General features: G+C 42.7%; 1 protein-coding gene across 1 annotated transcript in view; it reads left to right on the forward strand.

The window, feature by feature from the left end:
* LOC125461780 (adhesion G protein-coupled receptor A3) overlaps nt 1–15,395 on the forward strand; it is a 470,817-nt gene that overhangs the window by 295,833 nt on the left and 159,589 nt on the right. The window contains exon 12 of the mRNA XM_048550975.2: nt 4,694–4,915. Within this exon, the coding sequence (XP_048406932.1) occupies nt 4,694–4,915 (222 nt within the window). The remainder of the gene's footprint in view (nt 1–4,693; nt 4,916–15,395) is intronic.

The following is a 15,395-nucleotide window of genomic DNA, read 5'->3' on the forward strand; positions in this document are numbered from 1 at the left end:
TCCTCAAAAGACAGTGGATGCAGGATCTTTAAATATTTTTAAGGCAGAAGTAACCAGTGCTGTATACAGGTTTAACATAGCTTCTTTGCTTCTGCACTTTCTGCCAGTAATTGTAAAATCCAGGTTGTCAATGCTTTATTAACCATGATCTCAAATTGTCTTGCTGCTTTCAATGATGGACACCCATGTTACTATATACTTAGATCCTTCTCCTTTAGAATTGCATCCTGAAGTTTATGTCGGCTGTACCTACGTTTATCACTTGACCTCTCCCTGCAGTAATTTTTGTCTGACACTTGTTGCTCATGCCACTCACCTATCTATATCCTTAATTCATAATACTTCCTGGATTGGTATCATCTGCCAGTTTTGAAATTGTGACCTGTACTTCAGGTCTAGGTCATTGATATAGTTATCAGGAAAACCAATGGCCCTAACACCAATCACTGGGAAACTCCGCCATAAATTTTCCTCCAGTCAAGAAAAAGCAGAAGTCACCACCTGTTACCTGTTACTGAGCCAATTTTAGATCCATGTTGCTACTACCTCTTTTATTCCATGGGCTCCCAACTTTGCTCATGTTCGCATGTGGCACTTTATTGAATGCCTTTTGGAAGTCTGTTTACACCATCAGTGGCATTGCCCTCACTGATACAATCTGTTATCTCATCAAAAAGCTCAAACGTATCAGGTTAAACATGATTTGCACTTAAAACTGCACTTTTTTTTAAGGATGAGCACAGCAGGCCAAGCAGCATCAGAGGAGCAGGAGAGCTGACATTTCGGGTCTAGACCCTTCTTCAGAAATGAGGCTCTTATTCTGGAGAATAAGGCGAAGTCTTCTACAAGCATATATTCTCCCCATTTCTGAAGAAGGGTCTAGGCCCGAAATGCCAGCTCTCCTGCTGCTTGGCATGCTGTGTTCATTCAGCTCTATACCCTGTTATCTTAGCTGTTAAAATAATTCTCTTTAGCTTTGCTAATCATCACTTTAAAAAAATGTACAGGTTAGTTTGTTTGTATAAAAGTGACACAGTGAGATTTAGCCCAACTATTTAGAATTAAAGATAACAAGATGTAGAACTGGATGAACACAGCAGGCCAAGCAGCATCAGAGGAGAAGGAAAGTTGACATTTTGGGCTGAGACCCTTCTTCAGAAATTCTTTAGAATTAAAATTAGGTTTTACTGTCATATGTATCCAATTACAGCAACACAGGAGTACAGTGACAAGTTTACAATGTCGCTATTAATCGTACCATCTTAGCGACAGGGTACCTAGGTATAAAATCTTAGGTAATGAATAGAAAAATAAAGAAATAAGTTAAAAGTTCAACATTACAGTTCTTGGCAATATAATGTGGTACATTGAAGGTAAGGTTAAAAGTTCAAAATTACACCCCTTCTTGAACCTATGGGACTGCAGTCACTCCACACTGGCTTTCCCCACGACGGCTCAATCTTCCTCCAGTTTTGAGTTGAGTTTCTCGATCGCTTAACCACCGCACAGCTATCTCACCGCTGACTACCACCCTGTCTCTCTCCTGCGCTGGGCTTGATATCTCGATCCCTGTACCTCTGTACTACCACACTGACCGCCATCTGGGCTCACCAGCCGCCTCACCACAGGTCACCGGAGTCTTCGTATGGTGCCACTTCGGGCTCCTAGTTACTGCCAAGAAGCAACCAACTGCCAGAGTTCTGCCCAGAGATACCAACCACCTGGTCGACAACTGGCAAAGTCCTGCAGTAGACCCTCAGCCACTGCTATTGCCATCGGTGCTTCCATGACCAAGCTCCCTCCAGAATGTAGGTGGAGGGAAGACTAAATATAAAGAATAATAATGAACATGGATTTTCCGTGCGACATCAGAAAATCATATAATTATAAACATTTGCTACCAGCTCTGAAAGGATTCAAGTAGTGTGTGTAAAGGGTTTTACAACATACGTTTGAATCCTTCAGCCAAGAAAATGTTAAAATTGCCTTTCAGATATCTGGGAGGTTCTGAAAGATATTCTGGCATAAATAGTTTCAATTATTAAAATGTTCACAGGAATATACACTTACAATTGTGCTTTCTCAGTTGAACAAATGCCAGATGTATCCCGTAACCTCTTGTCTTCTCACTAAAAGGGGAGCAGTTTACATTCTGCAGGTAATAATTCTATTAAATATTTCAGTTTTCCTAACCATGTTTCATTTTAATTCAAGCACATCAGCCTGTGACTACCTTTTTTCTGTCAAATCATACTTGCTATGAGACTGCACTTTGCATGTAAATGTCATTTGATTATGCAAGCTGCAACCTTGCTAACTTGAATTTTATTGATTGAAGTCCAGGTTCTGTAAGAAAACTCTACTGCTCAGTCATTTGTACAATAATTATTACTCTGTTTTGTGTAACTTATATTCAAATGTGTGTCTTTACCCTTTCTTAATTTGTCTTGGTGAACCTTTCCTGTCTCATGTCCATTAGAGCTGAAATGAGTAAGGTTTAACGCAGACTGTAAATAAAATAAAGCTGTGCTTCGACAACAATGTCCCGCGATGCTGTACAATTTCAATTAATCTTGGATGACTGCCAATCAGCAATTAATGATACTGGGATAATAAAATGTGAGGCTGGATGAACACAGCAGCCCAAGCAGCATCTCAGGAGCACAAAAGCTGACGTTTCAGGCCTGGACCCTTCATCAGAGAGGGGGATGGGGAGAGGGAACTGGAATAAATAGGGAGAGAGGGGGAGGCGGACCGAAGATGGAGAGTAAAGAAGATAGGTGGAGAGAGTATAGGTGGGGAGGTAGGGAGGGGATAGGTCAGTCCAGGGAAGACGGACAGGTCAAGGAGGTGGGATGAGGTTAGTAGGTAGATGGGGGTGCGGCTTGGGGTGGGAGGAAGGGATGGGTGAGAGGAAGAACCGGTTAGGGAGGCAGAGACAGGTTGGACTGGTTTTGGGATGCAGTGGGTGGGGGGGAAGAGCTGGGCTGGTTGTGTGGTGCAGTAGGGGGAGGGGACGAACTGGGCTGGTTTAGGGATACAGTAGGGGAAGGGGAGATTTTGAAACTGGTGAAGTCCACATTGATACCATTAGGCTGCAGGGTTCCCAGGCGGAATATGAGTTGCTGTTCCTGCAACCTTCGGGTGGCATCATTGTGGCAGTGCAGGGGCCCATGATGGACATGTCATCTAGAGAATGGGAGGGGGAGTGGAAATGGTTTGCGACTGGGAGGTGCAGTTGTTTGTTGCGAACTGAGCGGAGGTGTTCTGCAAAGCGGTCTCCAAGCCTCCGCTTGGTTTCCCCAATGTAGAGGAAGCCGCACCGGGTACAATGGATGCAGTATACCACATGGCAGATGTGCAGGTGAACCTCTGCTTAATGTGGAATGTCATCTTGGGGCCTGAGATAGGGGTGAGGGAGGAGGTGTGGGGGCAAGTGTAGCATTTCCTGCGGTTGCAGGGGAAGGTGCCGGGTGTGGTGGGGTTGGAGGGCAGTGTGGAGCGAACAAGGGAGTCACGGAGAGAGTGGTCTCTCCGGAAAGCAGACAAGGGTGGGGATGGAAAAATGTCTTGGGTGGTGGGGTCGGATTGTAAATGGCGAAAGTGTCGGAGGATGATGCGTTGTATCTGGAGGTTGGTAGGGTGGTGTGTGAGAACAAGGGGGATCCATTTAGGGCGGTTGTGGCGGGGGCGGGGTGTGAGGGATGTGTTGCGGGAAATACAGGAGACGCGGTCAAGGGCGTTCTCGATCACTGTCGGGGGAAAGTTGCGGTCCTTAAAGAACTTGGACATCTGGGATGTGCGGGAGTGGAATGTCTTATCGTGGGAGCAGATGCGGCGGAGGCGGAGGAATTGGGAATAGGGGATGGAATCCCCTTCATGGGCCTCCTGCACTGCCACAATGATGCCACCTGAAGGTTGCAGGAACAGCAACTCATATTCCGCCTGGGAACCCTGCAGCCCAATGGTATCAATGTGGACTTCACCAGCTTCAAAATCTCCCCTTCCCCTACTGCATCCCTAAACCAGCCCAGTTCGTCCCCTCCCCCTACTGCACCACACAACCAGCCCAGCTCTTCCCCCCCACCCACTGCATCCCAAAACCAGTCCAACCTGTCTCTGCCTCCCTAACCGGTTCTTCCTCTCACCCATCCCTTCCTCCCACCCCAAGCCGCACCCCCATCTACCTACTAACCTCATCCCACCTCCTTGACCTGTCCGTCTTCCCTGGACTGACCTATCCCCTCCCTACCTCCCCACCTATACTCTCTCCACCTATCTTCTTTACTCTCCATCTTCGGTCCGCCTCCCCCTCTCTCCCTATTTATTCCAGTTCCCTCTCCCCATCCCCCTCTCTGATGAAGGGTCTAGGCCCAAAACGTCAGCTTTTGTGCTCCTGAAATGCTGCTTGGCCTGCTGTGTTCATCCAGTCTCACATTTTATTATCTTGGAATTCTCCAGCATCTGCAGTTCCCATTATCTCTGATACTATTAATGATACTGGATTGGCTCATTGAGAATTCATGGTTTTCCCTGAGATTGAAAAATAATATAAAAAGAAAGCAAAAGATGTCAGTTAAAAAGGCAAAATATCAACAATGAAAAGTTGCCACATCAAATATCCTATCTCTTGGAATACTTGCCATTTTACCACGAGCTCCATTGATTTTTTTTTCTCCTATGTTCTCGCCAGGTTTCCATGAATATAGCACTGGAGGCCTTCATGATCAAACCAGCCAGTTTCACAGGCATGACATGCACTGCCTTCCAGAAAATGGGTCTGCATCCAGGGAGATCATTGATCCATGACGTGGCTAGACTGGACTGGGAGGCCAACTATCGTCGAGATCAACATCTAAATTTCAAATGCAATACAGGCAACCTAGCCAGTTCTCTTGTTAATTTCCCAGTTAAGGTAAGGATGTTTTTGATGCACCTAACTCTCAAAATGCTAGGCTGGTTATTTTCTTGATTAACCTTATGGTCCTGAAAGAACATTCCTAACCCAAGGCATTAACTGCAACTAAGAACATTTGGATTATAGTAGGGTTGTAAAATTATAATGTGATATGTATAACTTGTCACAGCACTTGTATGAATTATATGCATGAATATGAAGACAAGCTTCAGCGTTCAAATGGTGAGGAAACCATGTGTCTTTTGTTCTATCAGGTATGAAGATCATCTAATTTTCCACATTAGCACATTGCAGTATAATGAAAAGCAGTTTAATTTAAAGTGGATAAAGTAACGTTTCTGTATAACATGATTATTTTGTGTAATACTGATTAAGGTAATTAATATTCAAGGTTTTGAAAGGAAGAAGAAAAACATTTGTTTCTAAAATCATCTAGAAACATCTAGCAACTTATTGTACAGTGATTTATGGTGAAATGTGGCTTCTGTATAACTAAGTAAGCAACTGGATAAACAAAATACTTGCGGTGTTTCAAGGAAAACAGTTTGATGAGGTCAGTGCTTTTTGGTCAAATCCAGTGAAGGATACTCTTACAAATATAGCATGCGATCAAGATCAATCAATTCATAATGTAAAGGAGGCAAATTAGAGACGATGAGTATTCATGGGACTAGTCTATCTCTTTCCAGGTCTTCAAACAGTTGCCAATTGTTACCCCAAATCATAGAACAATACAGTGCATTTGATTCATTACACTTCTGGCAGTGCTGTCTCTTTTCTGGAATACTGAAAATTCTCACTACTTAAATATCCAATTCCCTTCTGAAAGTTGTTGTTGAACCTACACCCACCATCCATCATGTATTTCAGATTACAACAACTTACTTTGTTTTAAAAAAGAATTTCTTCATTTCACTCTAGGGTTCATCTGCCAACCACCTTAATTCAATGCCCTCAGTTGCTCCTTTCAAACTGTATCAAAACTGTACAAACACAAAACACCTTTCAAACCTTTATTAGATCTCTTCTGAGCCTTCTTTCTTCTCTTCAGAATAAGCCAAGCGTCTCAAGTAAGCCCATATAATTTCTGTTCTTTACCTCTGGTACTATTCTGTAAGTTCTCCTCCAAACCAGGCACCATCCTGATTTAGGAATATATTGCCATTCCACAGTGTCACTGGATCAAAATCTGGGAAACTCTCCCTTAGGGCAAAGCAGTCGCTAAGTCTACACTTTGTTTCCCCAAAGTAGAGGAGACCACATTGTGAGCAGCGAATGCAATAGACCAGATGCTGGGAAGTGCAGGTGAAGTGTTGCTTCACCTGGAAGGTGTTTTCTACCTTCACCAAATGGATTGTAATGATTCAAGAGGGTAACTCGTGTCCACCTTCTCAAGGGCATCTAGGGAGGGACAATAATTGCTGCACAGCCGCATGAGTGATCTTGAACAAAAACAAAGTTGCTGGAGAATCTTAGCAGATCAGGCAGTATCAGTGAAGGGAAAAACAGAGTTAACGTTTCTGGCCCGGTGACCTTTCCTCAGAACTGATGGTGGCTGTGAAAACATCAGTTTATGTGCAGAAAGTAGGGAGGTGGGTGGGGTAGGGAGTAGACGATAGGATAGAACCCAAAGAGAGAGAACACAGTTGAACAGCAAGGGAATTGCTAACGACCAGGCTGGGACGGTGAACCATTGTTAATGGAGACTGTTAGTGACCAACAACAGGGGGTGTGTAATGGCAGGCTATGTGGTAACAAGTGTATGGGGTAGGGGGCTGGGACATAGGAGAGTTTAGGCCCTAAAATTATCGAACTCACTGGTGAGTCCGGAGAGCTGTAGGATCCCCAAGTGGAAAATGAGGTGTTGTTCCTCCAGCTTGCATTGGTCTTCACTGGAACACTGCAGCAAGCCAGAGAGAGAGATGTTGGCCAGGGAGCAAGGTGGTGCATTGAAGTGGCAGGCAACAGGTAGTTCAAGGTCTTTTTTGTGAGCGGAACGTAGATATTCTGCAAAGCGGTCGCCAAGTCTACGCTTTGTTTCCACAAAGTAGAGGAGACCACATTGTGAGCAGCGAATGCAATAGACCAGATGTTGGGAAGTGCAAGTGAAGTGTTGCTTCACCTGGAAGGTGTTTTCAGGCCCATGAGTGATCATATTTTGTTTTAATTCCATTAAGTCTTTTCTGCAGCCTCCCACGGGCCTTGACATCTTTCCGAATGTGTAATCCAAATACGTAATCTGGAAATGAATATCTTACTCCAGCTGAGGTCTAGGCTGTGTTTTAGATAGAACTAACACATCTTCCATTTTGGGATAACAAGGTGTAAAGCTGGATGAACACAGCAGGCCAAGCAGCATCAGAGGAAAGCTGACTTTTGGGTCTGGACCCTTCTTCCGACCCTTCTTCATTTCTGAAGAAGGGTCCAGACCTGAAACATCAGCTTTCCTGCTCCTCTGATAGCTTGGCCTGCTGTGTTCATCCAGCTTTATACCTTGTTGCCTCAGATTCTCCAGCGTTAGCAGTTCCTACTATCTCTACGTCTTCCATTTTGTTTTTGTGCTCTTAGCCTTCTTAATCAAGTCAAGGATCCCATGCTTCTCCTATTAATAGACTTCTCACCTTTGACTGCCACTTTAAAAAGCATGTTTATATACATGTGTCTTCAAATCTTTCTGATCATGTCGTTTTTATAAAGTTGTATTATTTGGTTAGTAGTCTTACTGACTGGTATCACTTTATATTTCTCTACATTAAACTCCACTTGTCTGTGTCTTCCTCGAATTTGTTCCCACCTGCATTGACATTTACCACATTTGCAAATCTAATCATTTGCAAACTTTGAAATTCTGCCTTCTGCACCCAAGTCTCGGTCATTAATAAAGATTAATGATCATTAAACATCACTGTATTCTTCCTTGCAAACTGCAAAACAACCATTCACTACTACTGTCTTTCTTTCCCTCAGCTAAAATCATATCCACCTTGCTACTGTCCCTCGAATCCCATGAACTTCAATTTGGTTCTGTTAGCTTACTTTCATCAATTTCTATGGGTTGATGCCATGTTTATTCTACATTTATTTGCATCTATCAGAGTACATTTGTTCTCTCATTTCCCTCTCTTTCTTTTGTCAGCATCCACCAAGATTCCAATGGTCTCAATTAATCTCAATATGAAAATTCTATGTATATATAAAATATTTACTCCTCCCTTATGAATAACTTAATGGTTCACTTTCTCATACTAATTTAGTATGCTGCGCTGACTGGAGCAAAATGCAAATCTTTTTGGATAGAATGCACTTCACACAAGGGTAAAATCAAACTGCTCTTGTGCATCTTATCACGACAAGATTTATCACTCCATTTTTGTATCTGCGTTCTATTGGCATTTGTAGCAATAATATTGCATTTGCAGTCTATTCCAGAATTAATCCATGAAGAGATTTTGGTGTTTTAGTACAAAAGCCCAATGATTAATTAATTGCTTATTTGTGCATTAATGGATCTCTGCTTTGAATGTTTTATGTGGTAAGTAGCTTCATTTGATGAGATACTGTTAATAAAAGCTATAGAGTCAGAGATCGACAGCTCAGAAAAAGGCCGTTTGATCAAGAAAGTCCATGACAGTCAAAAACAACCATGTAACTACTCTAATCCCATTTTTCCAATGCTTAGCCTCGGGGCCGCAAGTGTGCATTTAAATTCTGAGACGTTATGAAGACTTCTGCCTCTAACACCATTACAGGAAATGAGTTCCAGAATCCCAGTGGAATGCTACAGGTGAAAAAAAAATTTCCACACAACCCTCTAAACGTCTTGCCATTACTTTAAATCTCTGCCTACTGGTCATCGATCCCTCCATGAAGTAGAAATGTTTCTTCCTGTCTACGGCGCTCATAATTTTATACATTTCAATCTTATCTCCCCTCAGTCTTCTCTGCTTGAAGGCAAACAACACCAGTCTGTCTAATCTGTCTTCATAACTCAAACTAGGCAATGTCTTGGTAAATCTCGTCTGCGCACCCCCCTCCCCCCAACCCCGGTGTGATAACATTTGTTGTAGAAGGTGGACTCCAGAACAGAACTGCACAGATTACTTTAGCTGAGGCTGAACTGAGTTAATTTGAAATGTTAGCACGTCTTAAATGAAAGGCAATCACTATTGAAAAATACAAGGACAATTTTCTTTAAACGGTGAGGAGTTAAATGCAGAACTCACGAAGATTTGAGATGAAGAGCGCAAATATAAGATTTTGTACCTGAAAACATTGCTGACACACAATATGCAAGAATTTAACTTAAGCAATTTGTCTGCATTAAAATCTGGAAAGTCTGGAGCAAATTCAACAAATTTCCTAAATTGAATCCAGCCTAGTTGTAGCTTTAACAATTCACAATGGGCAGACCCGGATGCTATTGAACAGAATGGTATTTGATCTTTTCATTGTCTTATCCTAAAAGCCTGTAAATTTTTTATGATAGAGTAAGTGTCAATATGTTTTGTGAAGTGAGAGTGATTGCTCTTGACTTCAAGGCTGCATTTTGATCGAGTGAGGCATTTAAAGAGCCCTGGTAAAACCAGAATCATGTGAAAATCTGGTGTCAAACCTAACACAAAGGATAATAGTTGTGGTTGTTAGAGATCAGGCATTTCAACACAAGGACATCTCTACAGGAGTTCCTCAGGATTGTGTTCAAGTCCCAAACAACTTCAGTTGCATTATCAATGTACCTCCTTCCACAATAAAATCAGAAATTGTTCATTGATGATTGCACAATGTTCAGCACCCTTCATGACTCCTCAGATACTGAAGCCATCCAAGACCTATACAATATCAAGGCTTGAACTGACAAATGCCAAGTAACAGTCATACCACACAAATGCCAGGTAATGGTCATCTCCAACAAGAGACAATCTGCCATTGTCTCTTGATGTTCACTGACATTACCATTGCTGAATCCCCAACTACCGATACCCTGGGGGTAGCCATTGACCAGAAATTGAACTGTATTTGCCGTACAAATACAGTGGCTACAGGAGCATGTCAGAGTCCAGGAATCATGCAATGTATAAATTGCCTGCTGATTCCCCAAAGCAATCGATGAGGCACTAGTCAGGAATGTGACAAAATTTACCTACTTGCCTGGATGAGCGTAGTTCCAACAACTGAAGAAACTTGACACCGTCTCGGACAAAGCAATCCGCTTGATTGACACTACATCGACAGAAACTTTCTCCCCCAACCACCAAAACACAGTAGCAGCAACGTGTACTATTTACAACATTCACTGCAGCAATTCACAAATGGTCCTTAAACAGCACATTGCAAACCTGTCTAAAAATCCAATGGCAACAGATACACAGGAACACCTTGCCCTCCATGTCAATCACCATACTGAATTGGAAACATCTTGCCATTGCTTCAGTATCATTGGCTCAAAATCCTGAAGCTCCCTCCTTAACCCCATTGTGGATATATATCCAGCCAGTGAACTCATGTCTCATGGATGAATTCAAAAATGGTATTGAATATGAAGGTGTTAACCTGAAGGTCTGCCGATTCCATGTTGAGCTTCAGGCAGTTTGAGTTGGCATGGTCTCCTAGTGGAGAAACATGTGTTTTCTTTATCTCTTTTTAGCAACAGTTAACAACCTAAAGGTTAATGGAACCTGTACCTCTTAATGCATGTAATAGACTAGATCTTTTTACCTAAGACAAAAGTATCTTCTACTGAAACTTACTCATGGTCCACCCTCCACCACAGCCTCCCAAAAAGTCTCTTAGACTAGCATAGGAAGGAAGATTGTTGGTGGCACTCCACTCTGACGATAACAGGTTGTGACCCAGGCTTCACGTTATAACGAGGTGACAATATTGATTTTCTCATCCATGTTTAGGGGATGTAATGGTCTTGCGGTATGATCACTTCAGGTAATGTTCTGACCACCTGCTTTGAATCTTGCCATGGCAGATGGTGAAGTTTGAATTCAATAAAAGTTTGGAACTATGAATCTAATGGTTGTCAGGAAAAACCCATCCTACATGGCCTACATGTAACTCCAGACCCACAACAATGTAGTTAACTCTTAACTGCACTTCAGAAAGTAAGAATGGACAATAAATATTGGCCTAGCTAGCAAAGTACACATCACATGACAGATTTTTAAAAGAAGTCTATAGAACAATGAAGATTCTTCATAACTGTGTAAAGGAGAGTAATTAGCCTCAGTAGAGCAGAGATGAAATAGAAGATTAGGTAAAAAATGAAAGAAGTGTGGATGTTATAAATGACAAACAAAAGCAGAAGTTGCTGGGAAAGCTCAGCAAGTCTGGCAGCATTTGTGAAGAGAAATCAATGTGAATGTTTTTGAGTCTGACTGAAATGTTAACTTTGATTTTTCTTCACAGATGCTGCCAGGGACACTGAGCTTTTCCAGCAACTTCTGTTTTGTTGCAGAAAATTACGTAGATAGATTTCATTTGAAACCTCTTATGGAGAAGTAAGAGATGGTGCTCCTCAATAGGTAGAATAGGAGAGGGGGGAGGAGAAACAAGAGGCAGGTTCAATTAGCAGTTAGGAAGGCAAATGCAAATGTTAGCAAGTTTTTCAAGAGGGCAAGAATACAAGAGATGTACTCCAGAGGCTCTGGCCAGATTGCATTTGGAATATTATAAGAAGTTTTTGGTAATGTGCAGTTGGTGGAGGGGGTCCAGAGAATTCAGTGTTGTTGAATGTAGTTCTGCACCCCACGTCCAACAAGATAGAGAGAGAGAGAGAGAAATAGTGTGTCATTGAGTACGATATAATATATTTGGGCGAAGTGCCTGTCACAGTTAAATAGTGACAGTGTGTGCATGCCATTGAGATTTGGGTACAAGGCTTGCAACTGTTCTGAGGTTGTTGGATGAGATGAAGTTGTGAAAGTAAAGTATGGGACAAAAGCAAAATAGTGCAGATGCTAGAAATGTGAAATAAAAACAGAATATTCTGCCTGTGCTCCACAGGCCTGGCAATACCTGTTGAGAGAGATACAAAGTTAACAAATGGTGACTGAGCTGAAATATTTACTCTGTTTCCCTCTCAAATTGATCTAAAACATTAACACTCTTTTTCTCTCAACAGATATTGCCTGTTGATCAGCTCCTGAACTTTCTGCTTTTATTGATGTGAAGTATGAGACATGTTTATAGAATATAGAACAACACAGCGCAGAACAGGCCCTTCGGCCCTCGATGTTGCACCAACCTGTGAACTAATCTAAGTCCCTCCCCCTGCACTATCCCATCATTATCCATATGCGTATCCAAGGACAGTTTAAATGCCCCTAATGTGGCTGAGTTAACTACATTGGCAGGCAGGGTGTTCCACACCCTTAACACTCTCTGAGTAAAGAACTTGCCTCTGACATCTATCTTAAATCTATCACCCCTCAATTTGTAGCTATGCCCCCTTGTACAAGCTGAAGTCATCATGCTGGGAAAAAGATTCTCACTGTCCATCCTATCTAATCCTCTGGTCATCTTCTTTGTCTCCATTAAATCCCCTCTTAGCCTCCTTCTCTCCAATGAGAACAGACCTAAGTCCCTCAGCCTTTCTTCATAGGGCCTGCGCTCCAGACCAGGCAACATCCTGGTAAATCTCCTCTGCACCTTTTCCAATGCTTCCACATCCTTCCTGTAATGGGGCGACCAGAACTGCACGCAATATTCCAAATGAGGCGGCACTAGCGTTTTGTAGAGTTGGACCTGTATGCATGTTTTTATTTGCTTGGTGCAGGGTTGATGGACAGAGCAGTGTGTGAGACTAGTTACGTAGAACAAAGAATCCCTACAGTGTGGTAACAGGCCCTTTGGCCCAACAAGTCCATGCTGACCCTTGGAGCATCCCACCCAGACCCATCCCCTTATAACCCACCTAATCTACACATCTCTGAACACTACAGGCAATTTAACATAGCCAATCCATCTAACCTGCACATCTTTGGACTGTGGGAGGAAACCGAAGCACCCAGACGAAATCCACGCAGACACGAGGAGAATGTACAGACTCCACACTGAATTGAACCCGTGTCCCTGGTGCTGTGAGGCAGCAGTGCTAACCGCTGAGCCTCCGTGCTGCCCACATTTGTATAGATATGGCATTTAGGATGCATTTATTAATCACTTGTGTGAGATCATTGAACTTCCCCCTGCACTGCTTTGGATCCAGATCCACTGTTCTGGTTTCAGCTACCTTCATTGTGTCTGTCTAGGAGGCTTCCTGGCACCCTGTGAGTAGAGGACCCCTCTCCTTCTACACAAAAGTCCTCAATGACTGCATCAGAGAACGTTGCAGCTTATTCTCTGCCCCATTGCCTCATTAATCAGATTTTTTCTTCGGCAACTAGTTCCTGAACCTGGGGCAGCCAAAATGCATCTCTCCTTTTGTGAGAGATAGTACAAACTGCTGATGCTGGAGTCAGAGATAACACAGCATAGAGCTGGAGGAGAACGGCAGGCCAGAGGAATACAAAAGCTGATGTTTCGGGTCGGGACCCTTCTTCAGAAAAAAAACTGAAACGTCAGCTTTCCTGTTCTGCTGGTCTACTGTGTTCGTCCAGCTCCGTACTGTGTTATCTCCTTTTATGAGTTTAGGCAAGTTTTAAGCCGTGCTATCCTTAAATGATCTTAAGCCCCACATTTGTCAATTTTGTGCTGCTTACCAATTTGTAGATAGGTCCCACCAACTGTAAGTGTGCTTTTTATTGGGTTCTGAGGAAGGGCCACAGACCAGAAGTTGTAACTTTGATTTTTTTTCTTCGCAGATGCTGCCAGACCTGCTGAGCTTTTCCAGCAACTTCTGTTTTTGTGCTTTTTATTGACTGGATGCAACAGACGGTGGTCAAATTTTACAAGTGGCTAACAGAACCTAAACCTAGATTGCACTAATTAAAGTGATGTTTTGGACCCTTTACAAGAGAGATGCACCTGCTGAATCAGGGTTGTAATTTTCCCAGGAATCTTCGTGTAATGTCAAAAATCATGGAGGTATTCAGCACCAACTTATCACAGGGCTTTTTACAGAGCTTGGCACTCATAAACTTCACTGTGGTTGTGATGGTCAGCTATATTTATGTATTTGTGGGTTTACCACAATGCAACCTCTGTCAGCTGGCACCATCATGTTCACTGCAGTATTAAGTACATTGTAAGTACAGTGGATGCTCAGACTAAAGCCATGCATGGTCAGCCTGCTGCCATTGTGACTGCTAATTGATTCTAGTATGCGAAAGGGCTTGCAATGTGTCACACCACTCTCCAACTTGTTACTCGGTTAATTAAGTGCCACTGTCGGCAAGTGGCAGTATCTATTTGGAACATAAGCCCTTCCCCTCTTGCAGGAACACAGCTCTTGTCCTCCCACAGCTGCGAGTCAACTAATGAGCCAAGGGAACTGCGCTTTTTGAGTTGGTGGAGAATGTAGCTCGTCTTTCTAGGACCAAAATTGTTCCAATGCCATCGGTAGTTTCTTCCAATGAATGCCAGAAGTCTTCTAGCAGTCATGCTGTAGCCACTGGGATGACTCTGCATGGGAGCGTAAGGACAGACAAAAGTACATTGAAGAAAGACAGCACTGTACATGCAAGAATGCAAATTAATTTTGACTTCATCATTTCATTTATAACTCTGTTTAGAAGTGTTATGTTTTCATTGAATTTTAATATTATGACCAGGCTACCTTTGATCATCAAAGCATAGAAAAGATGGAGGATTGATGATGAATGAGCACTTTAGATTACGAATACTGATATTGTTCACAGCCGCCAGTCCAATAGGACGAGGCTGTATAGGATGCTCCCTACTTCCTCTTCCTCATGCCCTTCATCCGGAGCTGCTGGCTGCCGGGACATTAGCAAGGGCTGTGCTGATGATAAGGCTCTGCTGCATGCAATACATCACAATGTATCTTAACAGCCATTCTACTGAGTGCTACAGGACTGTTAGGATGGTCTAGGCAAAATGAATCCTTTAGGCATTTATGTATAATTTGTTTACTTGAGTAACTCTTCAGTAAGTCCTCTATTTGATAACTGTAATACAGCACATTTGGATACAGTCACCACCTCACCAAGTAGAAATTACCATCCAACTGAACAACTGTTTCTACAGTCCTAGGTACATAATTGTCCAAATCCTCACTGTCCTGCAGCACACAGTATCACTATATTTGATACTTTGCAATAGCGACAATATTTCAATTGGCTGTTTCACTTTGTACTTCTGCGTATTTATAGATTTCCTCTTGGGGCTCAGTGCAGATTTGCATGCAGCTCCGAGGTCACAAAACACACATTGTGCATGCATCAGCTTGCAAGTTGGCAAGTTTTCTCATTGGGGAGTTTGAGAATTATGGGACTTGAACTGTTTTATCAACCTTTTGCAGATTTAATTTCCCACTATGTATTCTACCTTCATTAAATATAGATGCAAG

The sequence above is a fragment of the Stegostoma tigrinum genome, chromosome 20 (genome assembly GCF_030684315.1).
Source record: "Stegostoma tigrinum isolate sSteTig4 chromosome 20, sSteTig4.hap1, whole genome shotgun sequence".
NCBI classification, from domain to species: Eukaryota; Metazoa; Chordata; class Chondrichthyes; order Orectolobiformes; family Stegostomatidae; genus Stegostoma; species Stegostoma tigrinum.